The following is a 25,483-nucleotide window of genomic DNA, read 5'->3' on the forward strand; positions in this document are numbered from 1 at the left end:
TTTCGGTCCACTTATTTCTAAATCCACAAACTTAGTCCCTCAATTTTGAAAATGACATTTTCCCCACCTATGCATTTCGAGGGTTTGCCAAGCAAGACACATATCTGACAACAAAGTTAATGACATGGAAACAAGCAAGGCCGGCAATAGGGTCAAGCCATCCAAGGGTTTTAGGCATCAAGAAAGTGTCAGTTGTCAGTTGTCACATAAGCATCTCACTTACCGCATCATGAAAATTCAATTCAGCATCAAAAACACGAATGAGGAGAAAAATATGGCGAAGGACGGAAATTATATATTTAGATATATGGGGAGAAAAATCACGAATGAGGCAAAATAGTAAGACTTTAATATTATTTTTTTTAAGAATACATTTAAGTGTTTTATTGTTGTGTCTATTTTACAACTTCTGATTTCTTGCTTTGCCAGAACTGAATTAGGGAACGAAGGTTATGATTAGGGAAGAGTAATGTGTTCTTCAGCCTCAAGCTTTTGGGTGATATTTCATTCCCAGATTGCAACCACTGTTCTATTGCTTCTAGCTCATAAGAAAATCCATCTGCTGCTATGTGTGGATTTATCATTACCTTCTGCACCAAGCATAAAAAAATTATAACCTTAAGTTAAAGGGTAACCTAAATAGCATTGTCAATATCAAAATATATAAGTATGAGAATAAAGCCTCTTTAGTACACCTATTGGTGGTTAAATTCATTCCTATTGGTGGTTAAAGGCAAATAATGCCTCTTTTGTTTATGGCTGTGAGCAGTGGCGGTCCGACCCTTTCTTTTGTTTGGGTATCGGCTGACGCTCGTTTTTTGTAATTATTTATTAAACATCTTGTATCATGAGCGTCCTCTTTAGTACACTTTGTGCTTAAGAGGCGTCTCTGTTATTGTTTATATATTCCATTTTAATTTCTTCAAAAACAAATAAGTATGAGAATAAATAGATAGATTTGGAGACTAACTTGAAGGATTGGACATAGAAAAACATTAGGCATTTTATTGGAGTCACAACCCTTTCTTTTGATCTCATTGAGTTCACCCATGACACTTGTTATACTCATTTCTTCATTGGACTCAAAATTTATGGACATGCATCTCATTGCTAAGCTCAATAGTTCTCTTGCTACATCCAATGGCCATTCTTCACCAATCTCATCAAAAAAATCCTCAATATCCATGGGCACCCAATTTCCTCTTCCAGTCAATAAATATAACAACAAAACCCCTATTGCCTTCACATCTGATCCAACATTACATTCATTATTGCACTCATGAAGACCAAACAGTTTGATCTTTGCAACAAGATTGTTGTCTAGGAGGATGTTGGATGGAGAAACATGACAATGAGTTATGGGCCTGGGCTGAAATGAGCTTAGAAAGCCCAGCCCAGAACAAACTTCTATGGCTATCCTTATGCAATCTTGCCAGCTTATGAACTTCTTTCTTGTCTTGCAAGGTAGGTTTTCTTCCAAACTGCCATTGTGCATGTATTCCAATACTAAGCATTTGGGCTCAGAGCAGAATCCAAGTATACCAACCAGATGAGGATGTCGAATACTACCAAGTGACCTCAACTATAACAGGTTAATTTTAATCTCAGAAAAGTTTAACTATAAACAGTTTAATGTTAGAAAACATTTTTCATACTACTAATATTAATGTTCAAGCATGTGAAGGAAACTTTTCTAATGATGTATAATACAAATTAGAAAACCTTTTTTTTACCTTAGCTTGGAAATCATGTTGGGACAAGGCAAGATTAGAATGAAGCATCTTGATTGCAACATTGGAATAATGATCAATGTGTCCTTTATAAACATTACTCCAATCACCACCACATTTCAACCTAAAGTGTTCTGAAAAATTGTGACTTGCCATTATGATCTCTTCCTTTGTGTACTCTCTTAAACTACAACCATTATCTATTATCTTATTACACATTTTTGTGGCATCTTTTCCTTTGAAAAATTTAATCCTTTTGTTAAACACATCTCTTTGTCTACTTAACTCCTCTATCTCCATTAACATATTTGTCCTTTCATTCATTACTTTCTCTAATTTGGTTTCACATTCTGAAACTTCCAATGTGGAAACATTAAGTTTATTTTTTAGGTCTAGTTGTAGATCTTGCAGTGAGCTAAGCCTTTGTTTGCTCTCTTCAACATACGTTCTAATATAATAAATTTGATCTTTTTCTACATTAAGTTCCTTCTTTAGCTCTTCCCTTTTTGTCACTTCTTCACTTTTTAGATATTCAAGTTCTTCTTCCTGCAATATCATGCTTTTTGTGATAAGAATCCAGGTCAATTAAATATATTTAGTCCTAACAAAATTCCCTATTTTTCATGTTTAGCCCCTCCCTACATAAATTTTTAGCAATTTTAATTAGTTTCAATTTTGCTTTTAAAGTGACTAAATACAGAACTTATAAACACTCAATTTTGTATATATATTTTTTTTAACTATAAACTACAATTGAATTAAATTTATAGAGACTAAATTTAAAAATTCGTAATTTTATAGGAACTAAAATAAGCGCATAATTGATTTATGAATATTATTACCCGACGACTGCATATATAAATCGCCCATTCAGCTTTTGCATGTCTCTCCAAATTCTCCTTTTCTTCTTTTCTTTCCACTTGGATTGTATTATAAGCTTCATTCAGTTTATCAATGACAATCTCCAATTTTTCTTCAGCACTCTGAGTTTGTACCAAATTAGGGCATCAAGTATTTTGTAAGTCTAGCATGTTAATGTGACATAATCTAAGCAAGATACATTCTCACCCTCAATTTTTTTATATATGTATGCATCCAAAAAAATCACTAAATTTATGTCATTTGGATGCACACTTACGAAAATGTGTGCGATTCAAATGCACATGTTTGACAACATGGAAAGTTTTTTATAGTAGCGAGGGCGAGACTAAAAGAAGTGTATTTTTTGATAAATATACTTTTGAAGTATACGTAGTGGTGAGAAAAGAAACTCTCAAAACGATATCTATCGTAGTTTTGGTTACCTTATTATTGGAATTTTTAAGTTGTTGGACATATGGCTCAATTGGACTTAAGAAGGAATCATCATTGTCTTGTCCAAAACTTCCTTCATCCAAATGTAAAGACATTAACTCTTGTAAATAATTCTCAATTTCTTGCATATAAAGTTCCCACTGATTTTGGTCAAGATGAGACTCCAAACTTGTTGAGGTAGTTGGTGATCTGCTAGAACTTGTTTGGTTGGAATCAATGGTTTTATCACAAAACATTCTTTCTATCCAATATTTAAAACTTGTCTTATCTCTCATTTTGGCAACCTTGACCCCACTATCATCCTCCATGGTTATCTCATCATTTTTCACTCTTGGTGAAACTTGTTTCCCTCCACAGATAATGAATAATTCACAGAAATCAGGCTTGTGCTGATGAACATAGAATAATCCATTCATGGCATCTTTAGATTTCCTATACAAGATGAAAGTATAAGGAGAATCATTCAAGAGTTCCATGCACAAACATTTATATTAGTGAAATATTATAGATAGAAAGAATACAAGGAATGTCTCATGAATGAAAATCCGATGACCAATTTCGTTATTCCAAGACCAAAGATCAAGTCTATAGTGATATTCTGCATTGGTTCATCAAATTTCTCAACCTCAAATGTTTCAGCTGGAATCTGCAATATGTAGGAAGAGATAAAATTAAATACATTAATTTGAGGAAATCATTTAAGCCAAGTTATTTTCATTTGAAAATATAAAATTTCCACACTTTGTCACATAAAGCTATATACTTGGAGAGTAGCTTGTTGATTATGGTTTCCTCATATTTCCTTATACGTTCTAGTGTCTCTTCACATGCACCTTTTGCAGGGAGTTTTCCAACTGCAAAAAATAAAAAATATAAATCACAATATAAATGATGAAAACATTTTTTTTTTTTTTACCTAAACACAAATAAGAAACTTACGGAGGGTATAAACATGATCTTTGGAAGAGTTGTATTTGACATGTAAAATGATTATAGAAATATTTGGATGAGAATTCCATTTCTTGAGAGCCCAATCCAATGTTTGAAATCCATCTAACACATCATAGCCAACTGCAACATATATTTTTTCAATTTGAGTTGTATCCATGTCTTCCAGGTTTGTTAGGCTAGTCTAGCTCATCTGTGACAAATTTATTAACTGGAAACTATATATAGTTTTTTTTCTATGTTAATTGGAAAATATAGATAGATGTATATAAAAAACTTTGATCAATGATGGGCGATATTTACAAGTGTGTGTTGAATGCTATTATGTTGTTATTGTTTTCAGATTAGGTTGAACCAAGAGAGCTCTTTGGACTGTCTTGTCTTGCTTTCTACACTTTGAAAGCTAATGTGCATGTCGTTGGTAATATTCTTAGGATATACATATTCTTCTAGTATGATTTATTTGTTTAGTTAAAATTACTATGAAACAATTTTGTCTAGTAATTTTTAAAAATCAGTTTGATTCTTAATAATTAAGAGTTTGATTCAGAGACAAGTAAAGTCTGAGGTAAAGATTGTTCCAACAATTTACTATTTTCTGAAGAATTTTGTAATTCATCAAAAGTTTTTACTATTTTCTAAAGAATTTTGTTATTCGCCAAAAGAAAAAAGGAAACACTTTTGTATAGTATTCCCTTAAAAAAAATTGTATAGTAGTAATTTCTAGGAATCTATTTTCTTTGGAATAACCCTTTGATTTTTAGATAAATGATTCCTAATAAATCAGAGTTCAGCCGTGAGAAAAGTAAAGTATGACATAAAGATTATTGAGCTAAATTCAAACTTGAATTCCCTAAAACATTATGCAGTAATTACTAACAATCTAGCAAATCTTTTGTTCAACTAAAATTAAAAATGATGAAAATTAATGGTTCATGCATTTTATAGGGAGGTTCACAATTAACACTTGTCTACTTTACGGTTAGATCGAAAAAGGATTTACTAACTATTGTTAAGACATGATGACTTAAAACATCAATCACACAAATGAAATTAGACACTAAATTTTAACCTAAAATATTAAGGCGTTAATTTATATAATCGTCTTGCTTATATGATATATACAACAATCTACCCTTCAAATTAGAGTTCATCCAATCATGTGAGTTTTCTCCGCCTTACGCGGATTTCATCTATATATATTTGCATAGTTATTTACACTCAACATCAACATTGTCATGACTTATGAGTATTTCACTACAATTAATCTATCATATCGACTCTAATACCATTGTTAAGTAAACACTATCTTTTCACGAAATAAATGTCATGAACCATTAATTAGTCGATCATATTGTATCATAAAATGCAATTTTGATAGGGAGGATCATATTATATATTAATTAGTCGATCATATCGACTCTAATACAATAAATGTCATTTTCTTTTCACGAAAGGTTACATCATATTGTATCATAGTAAACAAATCGAGTATTTTATAGAAAAGTCAACTTCCAGATGCATCAATTGTTAATCACTCCTATAAATTAGCATGAAAAGAAGAGAGCAATAGGGACACTATCTTTTTTAAAACCTATCATAATAATAAAAGTCATTGTTAGCAAGTCAACGATTATATTTCAGTCACCAGAAGGTGAAAACATTTGAATCAAATAATAATTTACCTAAGTATAATATCAACCAACCGACTTCAATTCAAATTAAGGTATCAATGTTCACACACAGTACACACCATTAGGCAATATTTTCAACTCACAATATTATATATAGATCCATTTATAATGCACAATTTGCACCATATTGTCACGACCCAAAATTCACAATCGTGACCGGCGCACGAATTAGAACATCCTAGTCCGGCAAGCCTATTAACGACACTTGACAAACTATAATTTAAACAATTTTCAAATCGAAATTCACTTAAAATGATATCCACTGAAATTTCAACAGAGTATCCTCTGTATTTAGAATATTTTCCAAGATATGAATCCTGTCTATAAACTTGTATTATCAGCCATAATCTCAAAGTAACATAGCCAGATGTTTGTACAACTCAACAAAACAGTTCTAGACTACCAATAGCTGCAGATACATCGACCATTCAATTTATACACATAGGAAACCTACCAAAAGAGTGACATTGATAGATCATGCTAGAAGCTTTCTACACAATGGACTTTGAATCTGAAAAAAAAAAAAAAAAAAAATAAAAGAGTAAGTCAGAGGGACTTAGTGAGAGACAACAATCACCACCAACTAGAAGGGAAACACACAAGAGCACGATTAGTTACTTTTCTCAAATCTAATTTTAATTTACAAAGCTAATACCCGTATAAAAATATGATAAACTCACGATCAAATGTACCATGAAAATTCAGAAAACTTTGTAACTTTATCAAACCAAATAAAAGTATATCAAAATAACGCACCGTTTCACATACACATTTCTATTTCCATTTCCTTATAATTTCCCAAAGACTCAATCTACATGAATATGATCTGTTCAACATGCTTTCATGTTTTCATTCTCTTTGCTGCTACACTAACATTACTATGTCTCCAACATAAGAATACTGCTAGTGCCTTAGGAAATGACACAGACCAATTATCATTACTTAGATTCAAAGAAACAATAGTAGATGACCCTTTTGATATCTTGAAATCTTGGAATACTTCAACTTCATTTTGCAACTGGCATGGAGTCAAATGCAGCCTTAAGCATCAAAGGGTTACTTCTTTGAACCTACAAGGGTATGGCTTACTTGGATTGATACCTCCTGAAATTGGAAACCTTACCTTTTTAAGGTATGTTAACCTTCAAAACAACAGTTTCTATGGTGAAATACCACAAGAAATAGGTCATTTGTTTAGGCTAAAGGAGCTTTATCTGACCAATAACACATTCAAGGGTCAAATTCCAACCAACTTGTCTAGTTGCTTTAGACTTAAGAGCTTGAGTTTAACAGGAAACAAACTAGTTGGAAAGATACCAAAGGAGCTTGGTTATCTTACGAAGCTAGAATTTCTATCTATTGGTATGAACAATTTGAGTGGTGAAATCCCTGCATCTATAGGAAATCTTTCATCTCTTAGTGTTCTCATTTTTGGAATCAATAATTTGGAAGGAAATTTACCTGAAGAGATAGGCCATCTGAAAAATTTAACACATATCTCTATTGCATCAAACAAACTATATGGTATGCTTCCTTTTACATTATTTAATATGTCATCTCTCACTTTCTTCTCAGCTGGTGTCAATCAATTTAATGGCTCTTTACCTGCCAACATGTTTCTCACACTCCCTAATCTCCAACAATTTGGTATTGGTATGAATAAGATCTCAGGTCCTATACCAATTTCAATATCGAATGCGACAAATTTGTTGTTATTTAATATCCCTAGGAATAACTTTGTTGGACAAGTTCCAATTGGAATAGGAAATCTCAAAGATATCTGGTCTATTGCTATGGAATATAATCATCTAGGGAGTAATTCATCCAAGGACTTGGATTTCTTAACATCTTTGACAAATTGCACAAATTTACAAGTGTTGGATTTAAATCTAAACAACTTTGGTGGTTATTTACCAAACTCTGTAGCTAACTTTTCACGTCAACTGAGTCAGTTTTATATTGGTGGAAATCAGATTACTGGAACTATTCCTCCCGGAGTTGGAAATCTCGTCAACTTGATTGGCTTTGACTTGGAGTTTAACCTTCTCTCAGGTTCCATTCCATCGTCTTTTGGAAATTTTGATAAGATACAATCATTGACATTGAATGTAAACAAACTTTCAGGAAAGATTCCATCATCACTTGGCAACCTTAGTCAGTTATTTCAACTCGACTTATCAAATAATATGCTAGAAGGAAACATTCCTCCTAGTATTGGAAATTGCCAAATGCTACAATACTTGGACCTTTCCAATAACCACCTCAGTGGAAACATTCCTTGGCAAGTCATTGGTCTTCCCTCTTTGTCAGTTTTACTCAACTTATCTCATAATTCATTCCATGGAAGCCTACCCTTTGAAATTGGCAACCTGAAAAGCATCAATAAGCTGGATGTTTCTAAAAATTCTCTATCTGGTGAAATTCCTTCAACAATTGGACAATGCATAAGTTTGGAATACCTGAACTTACAAGGGAACATTTTCCAGGGAGTCATGCCTTCATCTTTGGCTTCATTGAAAGGCCTTCGATATTTAGATTTGTCACAAAACAACTTGTCAGGTTCCATTCCACAAGGTCTAGAAAGTATTCCTGTTCTGCAGTACTTGAATATTTCTTTTAACATGTTGAATGGTGAAGTACCGACTGAAGGTGTGTTTAGAAATGAAAGTGAGATATTTGTGAAAAACAATAGTGACCTTTGTGGTGGTATCACAGGTTTAGATCTACAACCATGTGTAGTCGAAGATAAGACACACAAAAACCAAAAGGTCTTGAAGATAATAGTAATAATAATTTGCGTTGTTTTTTTCCTTCTTTTGTTATCTTTCACTATTGCAGTCTTCTGGAAGAAGGAAAAAACAAACCGGAGAGCTTCCAATTTTTCATCTACAATAGATCACCTTGCAAAGGTTACATACAAAACACTTTATCAAGCAACAAATGGATTCTCTTCCAGCAACTTGATAGGATCTGGTGGTTTTGGATTTGTATATAAAGGAATTCTTGAGTCAGAAGAAAGAGTTGTTGCTATAAAGGTCTTGAACCTTCAAGTCAGGGGAGCGCACAAGAGTTTCATCGCTGAATGCAATGCACTCAAAAGTATCCGTCATAGGAATCTTGTCAAGATTTTAACATGTTGTTCAAGTATGGATTACAATGGTAATGAATTCAAAGCTTTAGTTTTTGAGTACATGGAAAATGGAAGTTTAGATAAATGGCTGCATCCTGATTTCAATATCGGAGATGAACCAAGTTTGAACCTTCTCCAAAGATTAAATATTCTCACAGATGTTGCTTCTGCAATGCACTATCTACACTTTGAATCTGAGCATCCAATCATTCATTGTGATTTAAAGCCAAGCAATATTCTTCTTCATAATGACATGGTTGCTCATGTGAGTGATTTTGGACAAGCAAGACTTCTTTGTGTCATCAATGACATCTCTGATCTACATACAACTACAATTGGATTCAACGGAACAGTTGGATATGCTCCTCCAGGTATAGTTTGATATTGTTTAATTTATGTTTTTTAAATAGATGCGGTACACTAAAATGTCTTAGTCTCACATTGCTTGAGAGTCGAGTCTAAGGGTAGTTTGTAAACACTCACTCTCCTCAACTCACTGAGGCACCTTTTTAACTAAGGATGTAACTGTGAGCGCTTATACAAGATCCAAAACAGAAAATACATCAACAAAGCGGTGCAGCGAACTTGAGGTTCTAATTGTGTGCCATATAAGCAACATGTTTTAATTTTTTTTTGGTTAATCCTAAAGTTTTTAATTCTCAGAATACGGAGTGGGATGTCAAGTTTCAGTTCAGGGTGATGTGTATAGCTTTGGAATCCTTTTACTCGAAATATTAACAGGAAGAAAACCGACAGATGAAATGTTTAGAAATGGCATGAATCTTCATTCTTTTGTCAAGGTTTCACTGCCAGACAAACTGCTAGACATAGTAGACTCAACTCTACTCCCAAGAGAATTCGAACAAGCAACTGTATCAACAACAGCAGAAGAAAAGAATAACAGTGATCAGCAACAGTGCTTACTTGAACTCTTTTATATTGGACTAGCTTGTTCAGTAGAATCACCGAGAGCGAGAATAAATATGAAGACTGTCACCAGGGAGCTAGATGTAATTAAAATTGCTCTTTCTAGGAAGTAAACCTATTGAAACTTTTTTTACAAGTGTTTTCCATACCACTCTTAAGGCTTTCATTAGTTTCTCTTCTTTATAGATGTGTGTGTGTGTATACTATATATAGTCAAACTAAATGGAAAATGTCTAATTTTTTCTGAATGAAGCTTGATGTAGTAAAATATGTGTTTCATGGTGTGAAAATAGTTCAAGTCCAGTGTGACTAAACAATGAAATGTTTCAATAGTTCAAAGATTGAACAACAGAAAGAACACATTTTTGAGAAATTAGAGATGTAAGATATAGTGACAGAGGTACCAAGCTAACAAAAGAAAAAATAATAATGTAGTTTAGCTTACAAACACATTTCATAGCAAAAGCTTCTTTATTCATATATATTTGCTATCAAAAATATTCTTGATGCTTCTTTATACATATATATCTGTCGCGATAACACAAAGACAGTTACAACTTCAAAAGACACACATGTCGATCAAATGCCAACCTTGAATAACAAATCAGTGTCAACGACTGTTATTTACCTAGGACATGTGACAAAAATGCATGTTAGTGGTGGTGCAATGACTCATTTTTTTCTCCTTTTTCCTCTGATATATTTAAACAATTAAATATCCTCAAATAAAATAAGTGTGTGACTGGGAGGTTCAGCCTATACACTATCACTATACATTTGTTGCAAGGTTTATCTCCGTTGTCATTGATTTATTGATATTTTAAATATCAAACAGATAGAAACTACAAAAAATGAATTATCAAGTGATCAAAAGAATCATGTATAAGTGAGTAATCAGTGCTATACTATTTCCTATTTGGTATACTGTTATTCAATCCATTTATATGCTTTTATTCTTCATAAGCTTCTATATCTTCTATGCTCCCTTTTTTTAACCGAATATCAGCAGGAAAAAGCATCACTATGGTAGCTAATATCCCAACTACGTTCGCATCCTAGTTGAATAGAAGAACTCAATAGATAACCTTGTAATCAGACTCCTAACCATTTTGCCCAACAGAAACATCTAGAAACTTTCCTTGGCATAGAATATGCAGATGCCAGTGAGGGATCAGTCGCAATGTCTTGAGGTCGCGTCCATATATATACTGCGCGTTCTTGAGAACTTCTAGGGACAGTGTTTTCCAGTATGAATGCCACGAACAGTGTAACCACCATGTTTAAGGACATCAGGGCATTGATTGCAAAATCAAGCTAACACAAATTGGACAATAAAAGTGAGAAATTAGGTTAGCTTCACCAAATAAAGATAGTAGCTAATAGTTTTAGGGATCTGGATTTCCGGCCGTCAAGAAATACGAGTAGTAATGCAGTCAGCACGTCGGGACTGACGACTCAAGTTTATTTTATTTTTTAAAACTTATTTATCGAGTTTAAAATGAGCCGTCTGATGATTTAGACAGGAGACCTACTGACTGTGTGACTTCAAAGAATATCTAAATAGGCGGAATCCAAATCCTAGCATTAGTTGCTAAATATTTGTGAATTGATTTATTTTGGATGATAAATATGTGATAGTAGTATTAATTTGGATCAAAATAATATTAGAAGCTTGTGAATTAATTTATCTAACTTGATGATTGACATATTATGTAAACTATAAAAGTTGTTTCCTTACTCGCTGTGTTCTAAATGAAGTGTAGTTTAGAGTTTTTCAAATAGATTAAGAAATACAATAAATAAGCATCGTTTAAAGTTTTTGAAATGGGGGAGTATTAAACTTCAATTTTTTCTTTAAAAAACATAATTGTTGGATCCAAGGGATTTGAACATAGATAAGTCGCACTTACTTGTTTAATGCCTGAATGGAATGGTCCACTGGAAGCAGCTGCGTATGGTACGAGATACGAGGGCAATATCAAACTGGATTGAGGCTGGTATTGTTGAAAATAGGCGGGGATGGATAAACCAAGGAACAATGAAACACCAACTATTGTTATGTTCCTAAAGCTTCCTGATTGGCCATACTGTAATGTTGAGAGACCTAATGCAGTAATAAGAGCCCACATGAAACACAGTACAGATGCAGCCAGGGCCTGTGGAATAGAAGCCAGAAGAGCACCGACCTTTCCTGTTAAGAAAAAAGAATATAGAACCTTAATTATTGGCACTTTATTGCATTAAATTGAACCTGAGTACATGACAATGAGTTGAGAATTATCATTTTCTAATTTTAGTTATTAAAACACTAGTTAGATTTCACTTTATTTTTGTTCCTTGGCTGAAACATTCTTTAGTCAAAATTTTACTTTATCTTTTTGACCGAACTCCACATTATCAGGGGCACTTTCCCTGGGATATGGAGGGCTAAAACAAAAACTATGACTCATGTGATCGAGTTTTGTTGCTTTACCCATAAATGAGAAGAGGATCATGAAGGCTGCTCCAAGTTCTACTACTCTCCGACTTGCCACCTTTGTTATGTCAATTGTGTGAACATTTTCTGTCAATGTAGTTGATCCAGTTCCTGAACCCCAAAGCCCTGCCAATATACTACAGAAACCCTCCAATGCAATTCCACGGCTCACAACTCCTGGGGTTGGAGGCCTCAAATTAATTCTCAGAGATGAACTATGATAAGTTCCAACCTACAAAATGGACATACCATTCACATAAATTCATTTTAAGCTTTAAAAGCGACTTTGCACATTGATGACAAGGGTTTTATAAAGAGGTTTATGACCATGATCTGGACTGCTACATTAAGTTTTTGATGTCTTTTACAACCGCAATTGTGGGTTTATAAGCCGTATGTGACTGAGATTCTCCCCAATATCAAAGATCCGGATGTGACCGCGACTGCGATTTAAAATCTTAATGATAATCATCATTTTGCATTTGTGATTTAACATGCATTTTTATATAAGAAAGTCCACAATGTTTAGATAGTGTTTTGTTCAAGTTCCGCTACACTGCAGCGCTATAGTGCTGCTATAACCTCTATTTGACAGCACTTAGTACTTAGTGTATAGCGGAACAATAGCGGTTTGTTTAAATTCCTCTACGCTATGGCGTTGAGTTAGCCTTTATTTGACGACACTGGTATGTGTGCTACTTCATTAATGATAATTTACACTTGCAAGCATTTAAACAAGAGAAACGGTATTTGGACAACCAGTTTTAGATAACTTTCCTGATAACTTTTTAAGTGGTTACCATAGTTCAAATACGTAGCTAACTAAGTAAATGGTTAATGGATGTACCTGGTGTTGAAAATCATTAACCCCCGACGTTACTTCATTAACCACAAATTTGAGTGTAGTTAACTACATTTGTTCAAATCTACATGCAGTTGAACACCTAAATATTATGGTTAACCCCATCCATATTTGTGATTAATGAAGTAACATTAGTGGTTAATGACTTTAGACATATCGTATATCCATTGACTATCTACTAAACATAATTAACCACCTATTTGAACTGACTTAACCACTTAAAAAGTTGTCACGAAAAATACCAAATTTTATTTGTTCAAATAACTCAACTTTTTAAATAATGTACTCACAGAATCCACAGAGGCAACCAATGACGTAATGACCATGATTATGCAAGTCCTAAAATGGAAAATAGGGAAACCCCATTGTAAAGGGTACGGAATTCTGAGCCACGAGGAAGTTGACAATGCATTTGATATGTCTGTCCTGCAATGCTTCATTGTATAAGCATGTTTTTTGCATGCATCAATCAGAATGTTTGAACTAGGGATATTGGGATTGCATCCTTTGTAGTTATATGCTCCTCCAGCTGTTAAAAATGAGGCATATATCCAAATTATTGTAAGACTTAATGGAACCTGCAAATAATACCAGAATTTGTTAGTAGTTAAGGAAAACTTGGTACACTTAATAATAACACAATTAATAATGATTTTATAAACTAGAGGGTACAAAAATTGTACACAATAAATTTAATGTCTCAACGAATCAGAATGAAACAAGTGACATTCTAATTTAAATACTTACAGCGTAAATTCGAAACAAGTGGTTTCCAAAGATCGATATTCCTCGAAGATGCTTCAAATAAGAAAATAAGGAAAAAAAACGATACGAGATACAAAAAACGGATAAGAGATCCATTTTATTATGAAAATGAATGAAATGATTGGGTCATGAGGACTCACCAGAGTGAATATTAGAACCAAAACTATTTGTGGAATGCTAATTTCCATGCAAGTGCCAGCTTGTGGAAAGCCATAACTGAAAAATGCTAAACCTACAGCAGCAACAGTTGGAGCCACCACAGTTGGGTTGATTATCCTACAACAAATAGTAATGAAATTGCAAAGAATGAACATGGATAGCAGAATGCCATGTCTTGATAACTTTGGTAAAATTTCAGTAGCTTTTTGTGATCACTTCATTCACCGAATAAAATCCCATGAATTTTCTAAAATTTGAACATAAATGGCGTATTTTGTTACTAAACTATATTACTTTTTCCAGGAACCGTGTCAAAGACAATGAATTCTATAACATATGGTTGAATTCATGATATTGTTTGCCTTTCCAACGATGATGCATTAATTACTAGTTTGAACATGAAAAGATGAAAGATATTTTTTTCCCATCAGAAATTTATCAAACTAACTGGTATTACTTGATGAAGAATTATTTAAAGGATAAATAACTCCCAATATCCCTTAAATAACTTAAAAACTATGGCAGAAATAAAACAACCTAAACTAACTAATGAATAATAATAAGGAGAGAAGGTTATCGACAAACTATGTAATAACCGGGAATACAAGAAAGACTAGATCCAGCTCCTTGTTACCTTAGAAGAAGAGACATTAAACCACTAAATCCAAGAATACATTGGAATGTTGAACCAACAATTATAGCTCCTTGAAGTTCCCTCATTATGTGCCTAAATTTCTGCAGTTACGACAATACATTATTAATATGGAAAACCAGAAACGGTATTCAAAGGCAAATGAATTAACATTTATTTGTCTATAAGTGAAACTTACATGGTGTGTAAGATTTCGAAACTCTTCGGAATTCATGATAACTAGTGCTGGTGCTAAATACACAAATGAGCTACCTTGAACTAAAGGAAGTCGAGTTCCAAAGTACGAATGGAGAATTGTTGTGATGCCGGAAAGAAACAGCATTGTAGAAATCACATTAGCAGTATCGTTCTGTCATCATTGATGCAAAAGTGAATACATATGAGTATGGAAAACTATCAATTCACCTAGTTCAAAGCAACAACCATTACATAAAAAGCATATATGCTTACGTCTGTTCCACCCATGGTTGGGACCATTACTAATGGGATTAACACTAATGAGCCAATCAATGATAAGTAGTGCTGCAGGCTATAGTAGACAAGAGGTACTGCAGTTTAAGATGCTAAGATGTAAGTAAAACAGAAGTACTAGCCTTTTCAGCATTGCTATTTATAACAAGATAAAGCGAAGCAACATTGCTTAAATTCAAGCTAAACCGATTGTGATTTTAACCTTTAGGCACATTTTCATAATCCGTGGCTTATAATTGAAAAGACTTTTGAGTTTGTGTATACCTAAACACACAGAAGCTTGCTACATCACTATTACTATTTACTGCATATGACGAAATTACATTGCTGGATAATGTTATGCTGTTCAAAAATCATATGATAAATGAAACTGACTAGAATATACCGTATTCACTTAAGGCTAAGGCTGGCATAAGGGTTAAGATCTGTCTCTGACACACAGGACACCGATCCATTCAATTTTCCATTTTGCAAATTATTACCGCTATTGACATGTTAGTGTCAGTGCCGAGTTTGGTGTCTAGCTTGGTGCTTAGATATAAACTTCTCCATACAAATTCATGTTCAACCAACCTTACTATTTTCATAAATATTCAAAATTAGCCTTTTCTAATAATTTTAAAAAGAGAGAGTGCGAGAAACAGCAAAAATTAAGTTAAACTAACCAAGACCAGGATTTTCTGTCAGTCCAAACTTCATGTCAGAAGGCCTGTGCCACCCTCTATCAGCAGGTTCCTCCCCCTCTTTATACAGATTCACCTTAACCTCTCCTTCACTTACACCTTCTTCTTCCTTGTTTTGCTCTGGCATTGGAGCAACCGCAGAGATTCCAAGTCCGTGACCATTGCCATCCCTAATCAAATTCTCCGTTGATCCGTTAGTATCACCATTCCCTCTTAAATCAATTTTCTTGTCACCATAATCCAAAACAGATTCAAGACCATTTTTCCTCTTCTGATTTTGGTTCCCTACTGTCCCATTCAATGCATAGTTTGACCTCAAAAACTTGTCTTTCTCACTCCTGATTCCATGCTTGGACTCAGAATCTAGTTCAATCTCATCATCCCGGTTCGGCCTCGCAATGCCAAGAACCGGATCAATCTCTATCTTAGGAGAATTACCTCCTTCTCTATGATCATCATCAACAACAATAACACTATCCAAATTCGCACTTGAACTAGCCCCAGCTTCACTGGAGTAATCGGATACAAACCCAGTTTTCTTCGCCCAAGTCTTCAATTCTTTGGGATTGTGATCTCTTCTTGGAACAAAAGGTTCAATTTTAATAGCATTAGAATCTTGTTTCTTCTTGTTACGGACACCTCTCATAACCTTCCCCTTATCGAAAATATCTAAGCTTGACCCAGTTTCCATTTTAGCTTTTTCCTTTGAAAATTGCATTGATAACTCAAATAAATCCAACCCAATATAATAATGCAAAGAAAAAAGATAGAAACTTTGCAACAAGAAGGAGCATGAAGCTTCACACTGCAGGAAAAAAAAGAGACAGAGAGTAGAAGCAAAGGTACAGTGAAAACGGCGAAAAGACAAGAAAGTAAGAAACTACTACAACATTTGAGACATATCTTGTCTTCACTTTAACTCACTTCAGCTTGCAAGTTTCTGTCATAAATTGTGTTTGTGACATTTTTGGCATGTTTGATGTTGACAAAGTAACAAGCTGAATTCTCAGATGTAAAGTGATAGTATCATACATGCAAGGTGTCTGAATCTTAATTTTGCCTTTTTTTTTTTTTTTTATTGGTGGAAATTGATACTACAACAACGTGGGACTCTTTACTTAAGAAAGAAGTTTCATTGTTTTTTTATTCTTCTGAGCAGAATTTCAGGGAGGCTCAGAGAGAGTAGTTTAATTGGTTTGTCACATGATAAGGATGATGATTTATATGGTGGAAGGAAAATGTGGGACTTAATGTGTCCTAATCAAATAGCTTTGCTACAGGCCAAGTTCACTATGAGCTGATATCTATCTATGCACATATAAAGTTTACTGTACTCATTTTTTCCCCAACTTTATGTCTAATCTTATCCTTAAGCTGTACTTAACCTCACCAATATGACTTTGGGATTACGTTAGAATTTGCTAGAGTTCTTTTTTTTCTTTCAACTAGTAATTAGGTTTTTAGAACAAAAACATTTATGTGATTATCCAAATATTACATTTTAAAAGGACTGTGTGAACATGTCAACAACTACGTACTATGAGCTCCATTAGTTACTTGACTTAACTTTTACGAATCAAAATGGAAATATTAGTCATAATGACAAGTTAAGATAAGTATGATAGAAGATATAATTTTTTTTTAATAATGATGATATAAGATATCATTCTCCCGTTGTTTAAAACTTTTCATGATTTTATCCCTATTGGAAGTCACCAACCCAAAATGTAAAGCTGAATGATACAAATTCTGCTTTCAAAATTCAATCATTCTCGAATTGAAACATGAAAGAGAGTTGGGGGAGCCATTTCAACTCATGACCACAACAATTTTAATGCAAAATTATTGATTTTTTTGAAGAAAAAGTTGATATTCAGTACACCAGTGTACTCTTTTAGACGATATAGATAGCACGCCCTCTTGGGCAAAAACTTTTGGACAAAAAATTAACAACTTACTCAACGTCGATCTAAACCTAGAAGAAGAAGATCTTTAATTAATCAAGTTGGTCCAAGATGATGAAGGGCCGAATGTGGAATCATAAACATGTGACACATGTTAGCATAACCCTTTTCTTATTTTTGTATTTGGGTCATTCTTATGGAGCAAGTAATAAGCACAAGGAAGAGGAACCAGGGTTAGCTCCTAAAAAATAAGCTACCCTCCATTCATTCACGGATTCAAGCTATTCGCAGATTGCCTTCCCACTGTTGTCCTTGTTCAAATTGTTTGTTCTTTTTGTTATGACATAGATGTTGTCATAAGTCAATGGAGAACACAATCAGCATCTTTTACTTCATCATAACATATCAAACAAATTAATCAAAAACATACTTTCCTCTTTGCTTGCCAATATCTGTGATCGTTCATTACTACTTTTGGCACCAAATAAAGATATCTGTCTACAATTAGATTAAACAAACCACAACTATATTACTGTATCTACTTTGAATCATAAATTGTCGCTCAAATATTTTGCTAAAATGCAAACAATCAGAACCACAACACATATAAATTTTGGCATACAGAAAAAAGATGCAACTTCAGAAAGGACAGCACCAGCCAAATATTATGCCGTGCTTATGCATCAATAAAATACAAACCTTAAGAGGAGTCTCAAATAGAGTGCTTACAGAAATAGTTACCCTCTTACCATTGAGCTAGCACCACATTTTACATCATCAATAATAATTTTCAATTCAACTAATGCAGAAAACAGAGTGATGAATGATTATGGCTCTACTATCCAGATCAACAATGGTTTTCATCGGCAGCCACAATCAATAAATGTATTCCTTCAGATATGATCAGTAAATAAAAGCATCCCAACACATTCTTTTCAAAATGCTCTGAAGAACTACATTTTTCACAGTGTTGTTCGATCCCAAGCAACAAAATACCTAACCGCTAAATGCTAATCAAGCAAGGTCACATCAAACTTTCTACAGCACTACAGTTCATATCAGAGATCATAGAAACACTGATCCATGTTAAATTGCAAAAGTAAAACTGCGAAAATGTATGCCATCGCCTCAAATACAAACCTGATGGATGCACTGCATTTGAGGCATTCATTTCCTTTTTTTGTTGGTTAATGATATCGTTAACATTGTTTCACCAAGTGATGACAGAAGTCATGAGGCCCAACTGTCATAACAATATTCAAATGTCTGTTCCTGTAAACGATCAAGTATTTTCAGCATACTTGATTGGAATGAGATAAGATACAGAAGTTTGGATGAGGATTCAAATGAGCATGGTAACAGGGAAGGGGAGAAAGCAAAATAAAATGTCATACATATGTTCTCCAGATTATGCTAAAAAAGTCTCATCTTCAAAAAATGGTAAACAAAGAAATTAAATGAGTCAGATATACCAAACAACCCTACCATAAGAATCAGAAGACCTTGTTCCTCAAATATACAAACTTTCTTAACATGCTGCTTAGACTAATTTAAATTTTGACCCTGTTCCTTAAATTTTGCTTAGACTAAACATGTTATCTAATTCTAAGCAGGTAAATAGCCCACAAAATAGCAGAAATTAATAATGCAAATGGCAACATAATAACTATAGGTTTCTATTTTCTAATATAGTACCCAGCAAGGACATTAACCATTTACATGAAAACAAAGAAAGACATATTAAGGGAGTGTTTTATTCAACAGCTTAATAAACTCTTCTCATACAACTATATAAGTAGTGTTCTCGATGGCGGAAGGCCAAAAATCTACCATATAAACATGCCATTGCAGCCTATGATGCTGGCATGGCGGGCATTCCTTCAAAGATTACCTATGGCTATTGTTCAAAAATCTGCCATGCCATTGCCGCCATTTAACAACACTGCACATAGTCTGCATGATTAAACAGTTTGTACAATGGTCGAGAGAACGAGGGATAACTCTATATTACTTATTTCCTTAAGCTATTCTATTTTCAAGAGCTGTTCTGACATCAGACACGACATTAACACATAAACACCAGTAACAATTTAAGAAAATGGAAGCGATCGAATGTAACCACATGCGTTCGGTGTAAGACATGGGCATGTATCAGATGCCAAACACAATGCATAACAAAGGTATGAGTCATAAAACTCTCAAACAAACTCTTCTAAACACCTTTGAGCACATTTCGCAAGCTAATCATGACTCAATTATGCACAAAATCATTGACAACAATTTACACATAAATTTCAATCAATTAAATTATTCATCTACTTAACATGAATTCAATTCAACATCCAACCTAACACAAAAACAAATAGAAAATTTCCATCTTATATCATAAATCAAATTCACACAACCTAAAAAAACCAACAATTTCCCCAAACAATAAAAATTGTTCACGAAATTCCACAAATCCACTAAAATTAAAACATCAACAATTTTACAGCAAACATCCATAATTCAATTAAAAAACCATAAATCACTAATGTAACAACAACAACGGCATATATACAAATTTGACTGTAACGGTGACGGTTATAGGGAAGGTGGTGGAAGAGAAAGGAGACGAGCGACACGTTGTTGTTGAAGACGGTAACGGCGTTTGAGATAACCTTCAAGAATTTCCATAACCGATAAGAAGCGCTTCATCTCAAGGAGTTGGCGTGCAAGCAGAGCTTCACGAGCTCTGGCTTGAGCAAGGCGAGCTTCGGTGTCGGCGAGGCGAAGGCGGAGATTCTCGAGCACGGAGGAGGAGTTGTCGGTGACGGTGGTGGATGATGGAAACGATGGGTGTTGACCGCAACACATAGCTTCTGATTTTGATAGAAGAAAATCGCGGCGATTGTAAAAAAAGCACTTCTTCACCTTCAATTCACGTTTTCTTTTGCTTTTGCGCTTAATGTTGTTTTCTTTTTTAATTGCTTTTTTGCATATCGTTGTGAGAATTGCTGTTCCCACTTTTGGTTTGGCTGTGCCACACGAGTAAATTACTCAAATACCCTTCGGCAGTTAACTGCCGAAGTTTTAGAAATACGGCTGCAGTTAACTGCCGAGGAAAACTTCGACAGTAAACTACCGAGGAAAAAAAAACTTCGGCAGTTAACTGCCGAGGAAATCTCAAACCTGAATTTTTTTTTTTTTTGACAAAATCCATAAATTGTCATTAATATCAATTTTTTTTTTTTTTGACAAAAACCATAAATTATCTTTAATAATATTTATTGATTTTGAATGTTTCAATCATTATTTTGGTACGTTTTAAACAATTGGAGTATTATACTTATGTCTATATATCTTAATAAGAATAACATTTAAATCAGTGTAAAAATTAAGCATTTGAATATTGTTTTGCACATTACTTAAATACAAATAACAATAAAAAAATCGTTAAAATAATTGTGCACAACGATTTTTTTTAAGGTATAATATGTTGTTATATTTTCTACATTAAAATAATTGTGTACAAAGATTTTTTTTTTTATTTAAGTAATTTGCAAAACAATATTCAAATACTTAATTTTTACATTTATTGAAATATTTTTTTAGGACTTAAATGTTAAGCCTAAAACAAAGAAAAAGGAAATAAAAGAAGAAAATTTCGTGAAAGTTCTTTGGAAATAAAATAGGCAAAAAAAGAAGAAGATCAAATGAGTAATACAATTAAAATAATTGTGAATATTTCCGTAAAAAAGATCAAATAAATAAGGAGTAATACATTTAAAATAAATAAGGAAGGCAAATCAATAAAATTAAAAACGAATTATTAAGAAAAATCAATCAAAAATGATAAAGACCGCGGAATATTCTCAAAGAATAAAAAAAAAAAAAAAAAAACAGATTTGAGGTTTCCTCGGCAGTTAACTGCCGAAGTTTTCAGTTTCCTCGGTAGTTTACTACCGAAGTTTTCCTCGGCATTTAACTGCAGCCGGTTTCATAATTCGGCAGTTAACTGCCGAAGGGCATTTGGGTAAATTACTTGTGTGGCATAGCCAAACCAAATGTGGGAACAGCAATTCTCTATCGTTGTAGGGAAGTTTTTTGGTTGTTCGTTTTACCAAAACAGTTAAAGATTGAATAAAGGCTAAATTACGATGGATATGTTAAGTTTGAGTTTTGGAACATATTAGTCTTTAATTATTTTTGTCATACATAATCGGTTTGTAGTAGATTCATCTTTTAAATTATTTTAATCACAAATAAGTCTTTAAATTTATAAACGTTTTTGATTTAGTGATTCTATTAACCAAAAGATGATGTGGTAAAAAGAATAAATTGAAAACGTTTACAAACTTAAAAAATTTATTTGTGACCAAAATAACTTAAAGGACCATTTTATTACAAATCGTAAACTTAACGGACTTATGTGTGACGAAAAATAACTTAAAATGACATATTTGTTACAAACCGCAAACTTAAAGAACATCTGGTGTAATTCAGCCTTGAATAAACTCTAATAAGTTTTCACGTGTGATCACAAAGGTCCCTGACCCATGATTAAATACAAAGAAATCATTGACTCTGCACTTTCGTTATCACTTTAGTCTCGGCCGTTAAATAATTTTGTTAAGTGATGATGTGTCACATGTTTTACGATGACATGGCATTTGATGTATCATAGGGACTAAAGTGAATGTAGAAAAATGGTCACTTTGGTCCCTCAATCAAAATCAATATTTCCAAATTAAATTATTTTTGCAGGGACCACAGTGAGAGTACATGTTTATTGTCATTGACCTAAATGATAGTAAGTATGCACAGTTAGAGACCTAATAGTAAGTTGTGTTTAATGAAAGATTGATTTTTAATAAAAAAGAGAATTAGATGACATTTAGGAATTTGCAATTTAGGGATTTAGGGATTTGAAATTCAATTTGGGGATATTGATTTTTGGTTCATGGATTAAAGTGATCATTTTCTACTTTCGATTTAGTCCATGTGACACATTATATGTCATGTCATCGTATAACATGTGTCACATCAACAAAATTATTTAATGTCAGAGACTAAAGTGATAATAGAAGTGCAGAGTCAATGACCTCTTTGTATTTAATCCTGAGTCAGGGACTAAAGTGACTATTTGCTCTAAATTAAAATATTTTGATATATTTATGTTCTGTGTTTTAAATTAATAAATTAACAATTGAATTAAATAACTATTTATCAATTTTATATTAGAAAAAATATTATTTTCTTGTTTATAAGGACTAGTGGAACGACTGACAAGTGCTCTTTTTAGTGCACTTACGTGTGTGTAATTTAGTTTCTCTGAAAAAATTGAATTAAGAAGGGTGTATTGGATTGAGATTTCAAAGGATTTTAAAAGACTTTTTTGTTTTATAAAAGTTTTGTGGTATTCAATTAAGATTTTTAAGGAATGTAAAACATTCTTGTGGTATTCAATTAGGATTTTCAAGATATTTTTAATGAATCCAATGAAATTCAGTGGTATTCAATTGAGATTTTGCATAACTTAAAAATTGTCTACTGGTATTCAAAACTCTACGGATTTTAATGGATTGTTGTGAGTAATGAACTTTGTGAGATTGTTTAATGTACAATGTACCTACTAACAATCTCACACCTAATCTTGAGACTTTTCTGTCTCCCACACATAACCTTGAGATTTTTTTAATTTTTATATTATTGCTCTAAAAAAAAATGTTATTTTATATCCAGTCAAGAAAAAAAAAAAAAAAAAAGGTGTCCACTTTACATACTAAAAATCATCGCTGTCGTTCTCTAAAAAAAAAAAAAAAGAACCATCGTTGTCGTATCGAGATCGAATGTACCTTGTTCATGTGGAGCATTTCACCTTATATTTCACTATTGCATTTTCATAAGTGTAACCAATAAAAAAGATTATGGAAGGATAATTCTGTCATTTTGGGGTGCAATCAAGATTAAATAGGGTGTAATTAGAAAAACTCATTATTTTATCATCAGTCAATTTCATTAAAAAAAATCATTCACTATGCTATTATTGAATTTTTCTTAAGAATCATACAAACTTTTCAAATCTTTAAAATCTCATAAAATCCTTTGAAATCTTAAAGTTTATGTTACAAATCCATTCAAATCTTGATTTGAAATTCCTGATTATGAAATAAAGTCTTTTAAAATCTCAAAAAATCAATACAATCACACAAAATTTTTTAAAATCTTTAAGATTTTTTTGCCAAAACAATCTTTCAAAATCTCAATTCAATACACCCCCCTAAATAACTATTTATTAAATTGTTCCCCTAAAAAAAATTGAATTAAATAGCTATTAACATATTAGAGTAAAATGTGATGTATCATCATTCTTCATTCAAGGTTTTCTGAATACAATCAAGGTTCAACAGATATTTTGCATGTTGAACTATATGTTATTTACCAAGGTCTTCTTCTGATCAAAGACATGAATATTGTTGACCTTGTTTGTTATTCTGATTCTTTGCATTGCATCAACTTCATTCATGGTCTCTACTATTTACCAAGGTCTTCTTCTGCCCAAAGACATGAATATTGTTGACCTTGTTTGTTATTCTGATTATTTGCATTGCATCAACTTCATTCATGATCTCTCCATAAAGTTTCATGTCTATGCAGTTTTGATTCAAGATATAAAGGAGTTAATAGCGCGGACAAATGTTATTGTTTATCACACTCTTCGTGAAGGAAATCATGCCATAAAAGAGAGAAGGCAAAACCATGCCTTAGGCGCGTGAACAGTGCCCTAGGCTCATGGATGCTTCTCCATGTGCTAGGCGCATTACATCATTTCCTAGGCCCAAATTCTCCGATTTCCCGTCGTTTTAGGTCTTTGTCTTCAAATAACTTGTCTCAAGACTTGAGAACAAAATTCCTCCCATTTGTAAGTCTTCTGAGGCCTCTTGAATCTTCACTATGTGTTTACTTGAATCTTTACAATTCTTCGGATGTTCTTGATTTGCGGATTTGCATGATTTCTTCGTGAATTTCTTCAAAAACCCCTAAAATTGCTATGTTTCAAGAAAACTAGAATTACAGACTCAAATATAGAAAACATTAAAAAAGTCCCGAAATCATAGGCAATCGTTCTAATACTCATTCTTTTTTATGCTAAAACCTAATGAAAATAACTGAAAAACATGCTAAGAATAACGTTAGATGACCTGTCATCAACATCCTAGAGGGAGTGTTATGAATAATATAATTAATTAGTGGATGTCCATCATTAGCTTTCCACCTTCTATAACTCACATAAGTGAATGGATGGTTAGTGGTCCTTAATTACTTTAATCATTCACTTGCTCATATTGTAACTTATAGAACTCATATTTTAATGTAAAGACACATTTGAGAAGCAATGCAATATACTCTATTATTCTCCCTTTATCATTTTCTCTCTACTTTCATAACAAAATCATTTTTTGTACCCAACAAATTATCCAAAGAAATTGATCATTGTTGAACCGATGTCATGATATCTATATCATAGTTACAAATAAATAAGTATCTTCTCTTCATTATTATTCACTCATCTTTCTTTCTACATTTTCTTTATTATTATTAGACGTGTCCGTCTTCTACATGTGTTGATTATCAATGATATTTTGTAAAAAAAATTGTGTGTAACTTACAAACAATATTTTATATAAATTTTTTATATAAATTAAAATTATAAGTATAGATATTTGTGACTTTCATATATATCAAACTCGACAAACTATATTTATATTTTTCAATGACAACAATA

At 32.9% G+C, this 25,483-nt stretch overlaps 4 protein-coding genes across 5 annotated transcripts; 1 reads left to right on the forward strand and 3 right to left on the reverse strand.

Moving 5' to 3' along the window:
• Nucleotides 1-395: 395 nt before the first annotated feature.
• On the reverse strand, nucleotides 396-4,152 carry LOC25501418 (putative U-box domain-containing protein 50). Its single transcript, XM_024772432.2, has 8 exons — nucleotides 3,984-4,152; nucleotides 3,786-3,898; nucleotides 3,566-3,690; nucleotides 3,035-3,476; nucleotides 2,573-2,713; nucleotides 1,734-2,276; nucleotides 971-1,582; nucleotides 396-590 (listed from the first exon to the last, which is right to left on the reverse strand). The coding sequence occupies exons 1-8, from the start codon at nucleotides 4,150-4,152 to the stop codon at nucleotides 396-398; spliced, it is 2,340 nt and encodes a 779-aa protein (XP_024628200.1).
• A 2,091-nt stretch (nucleotides 4,153-6,243) lies between these two features.
• LOC25501419 (putative receptor-like protein kinase At3g47110) lies at nucleotides 6,244-10,011 on the forward strand. The gene is made up of 2 exons (XM_013590637.3): nucleotides 6,244-9,187; nucleotides 9,480-10,011. Exons 1-2 carry the CDS (start codon nucleotides 6,502-6,504, stop codon nucleotides 9,854-9,856), a joined length of 3,063 nt encoding a protein of 1,020 aa, XP_013446091.1. The 5' UTR covers nucleotides 6,244-6,501; the 3' UTR covers nucleotides 9,857-10,011.
• Nucleotides 10,012-10,201: 190 nt separating this feature from the next.
• On the reverse strand, nucleotides 10,202-19,938 carry LOC25501420 (nucleobase-ascorbate transporter 11). Of its 2 annotated transcripts, none has more exons than XM_039828713.1 (10): nucleotides 15,794-19,938; nucleotides 15,108-15,205; nucleotides 14,836-15,006; nucleotides 14,640-14,740; nucleotides 13,987-14,122; nucleotides 13,829-13,879; nucleotides 13,372-13,659; nucleotides 12,217-12,451; nucleotides 11,654-11,934; nucleotides 10,202-10,371 (listed from the first exon to the last, which is right to left on the reverse strand). In XM_039828713.1, exons 1-10 carry the CDS (start codon nucleotides 16,527-16,529, stop codon nucleotides 10,354-10,356), a joined length of 2,115 nt encoding a protein of 704 aa, XP_039684647.1. In that variant the 5' UTR covers nucleotides 16,530-19,938; the 3' UTR covers nucleotides 10,202-10,353. The 2 variants fall into 2 exon arrangements, with proteins under 2 accessions (XP_039684647.1, XP_013446092.2); XM_013590638.3 differs by lacking the exon at nucleotides 10,202-10,371 and adding an exon at nucleotides 10,444-11,057.
• Nucleotides 19,939-20,155: 217 nt separating this feature from the next.
• Nucleotides 20,156-20,690, reverse strand: LOC25501421 (protein SKIP34). The gene has a single exon (XM_013590639.3). The coding sequence runs from the start codon at nucleotides 20,569-20,571 to the stop codon at nucleotides 20,299-20,301; it is 273 nt and encodes a 90-aa protein (XP_013446093.1). The 5' UTR covers nucleotides 20,572-20,690; the 3' UTR covers nucleotides 20,156-20,298.
• Nucleotides 20,691-25,483: the final 4,793 nt, after the last annotated feature.

Source organism: Medicago truncatula, chromosome 8 (assembly GCF_003473485.1).
Source record: "Medicago truncatula cultivar Jemalong A17 chromosome 8, MtrunA17r5.0-ANR, whole genome shotgun sequence".
NCBI classification, from domain to species: Eukaryota; Viridiplantae; Streptophyta; class Magnoliopsida; order Fabales; family Fabaceae; genus Medicago; species Medicago truncatula.

Bases quoted from the DNA above. Each gene is read 5' to 3' on its own strand.
- LOC25501418 (XM_024772432.2), bottom strand. From the start codon at position 4,152: ATGGATACAACTCAAATTGAAAAAATATATGTTGCAGTTGGCTATGAT. The intron at 3,477-3,565 runs GTATTCTTTCTA...CATCTTGTATAG, and splicing joins TCATTCATGAGACATTCCTT to GAAATCTAAAGATGCCATGA. The intron at 591-970 runs GTTAGTCTCCAA...TGCTTGGTGCAG, and splicing joins TTCTATGTCCAATCCTTCAA to AAGGTAATGATAAATCCACA.
- LOC25501419 (XM_013590637.3), top strand. From the start codon at position 6,502: ATGAATATGATCTGTTCAACATGCTTTCATGTTTTCATTCTCTTTGCT. The intron at 9,188-9,479 runs GTATAGTTTGAT...TTTAATTCTCAG, and splicing joins AGTTGGATATGCTCCTCCAG to AATACGGAGTGGGATGTCAA.
- LOC25501420 (XM_013590638.3), bottom strand. From the start codon at position 16,529: ATGCAATTTTCAAAGGAAAAAGCTAAAATGGAAACTGGGTCAAGCTTA. The intron at 15,007-15,107 runs GTAAGCATATAT...CAATGATGACAG, and splicing joins CAACCATGGGTGGAACAGAC to AACGATACTGCTAATGTGAT. The intron at 11,058-11,653 runs GTAAGTGCGACT...AATTTGTGTTAG, and splicing joins TCCATTCAGGCATTAAACAA to CTTGATTTTGCAATCAATGC.
- LOC25501421 (XM_013590639.3), bottom strand. From the start codon at position 20,571: ATGTGTTGCGGTCAACACCCATCGTTTCCATCATCCACCACCGTCACC.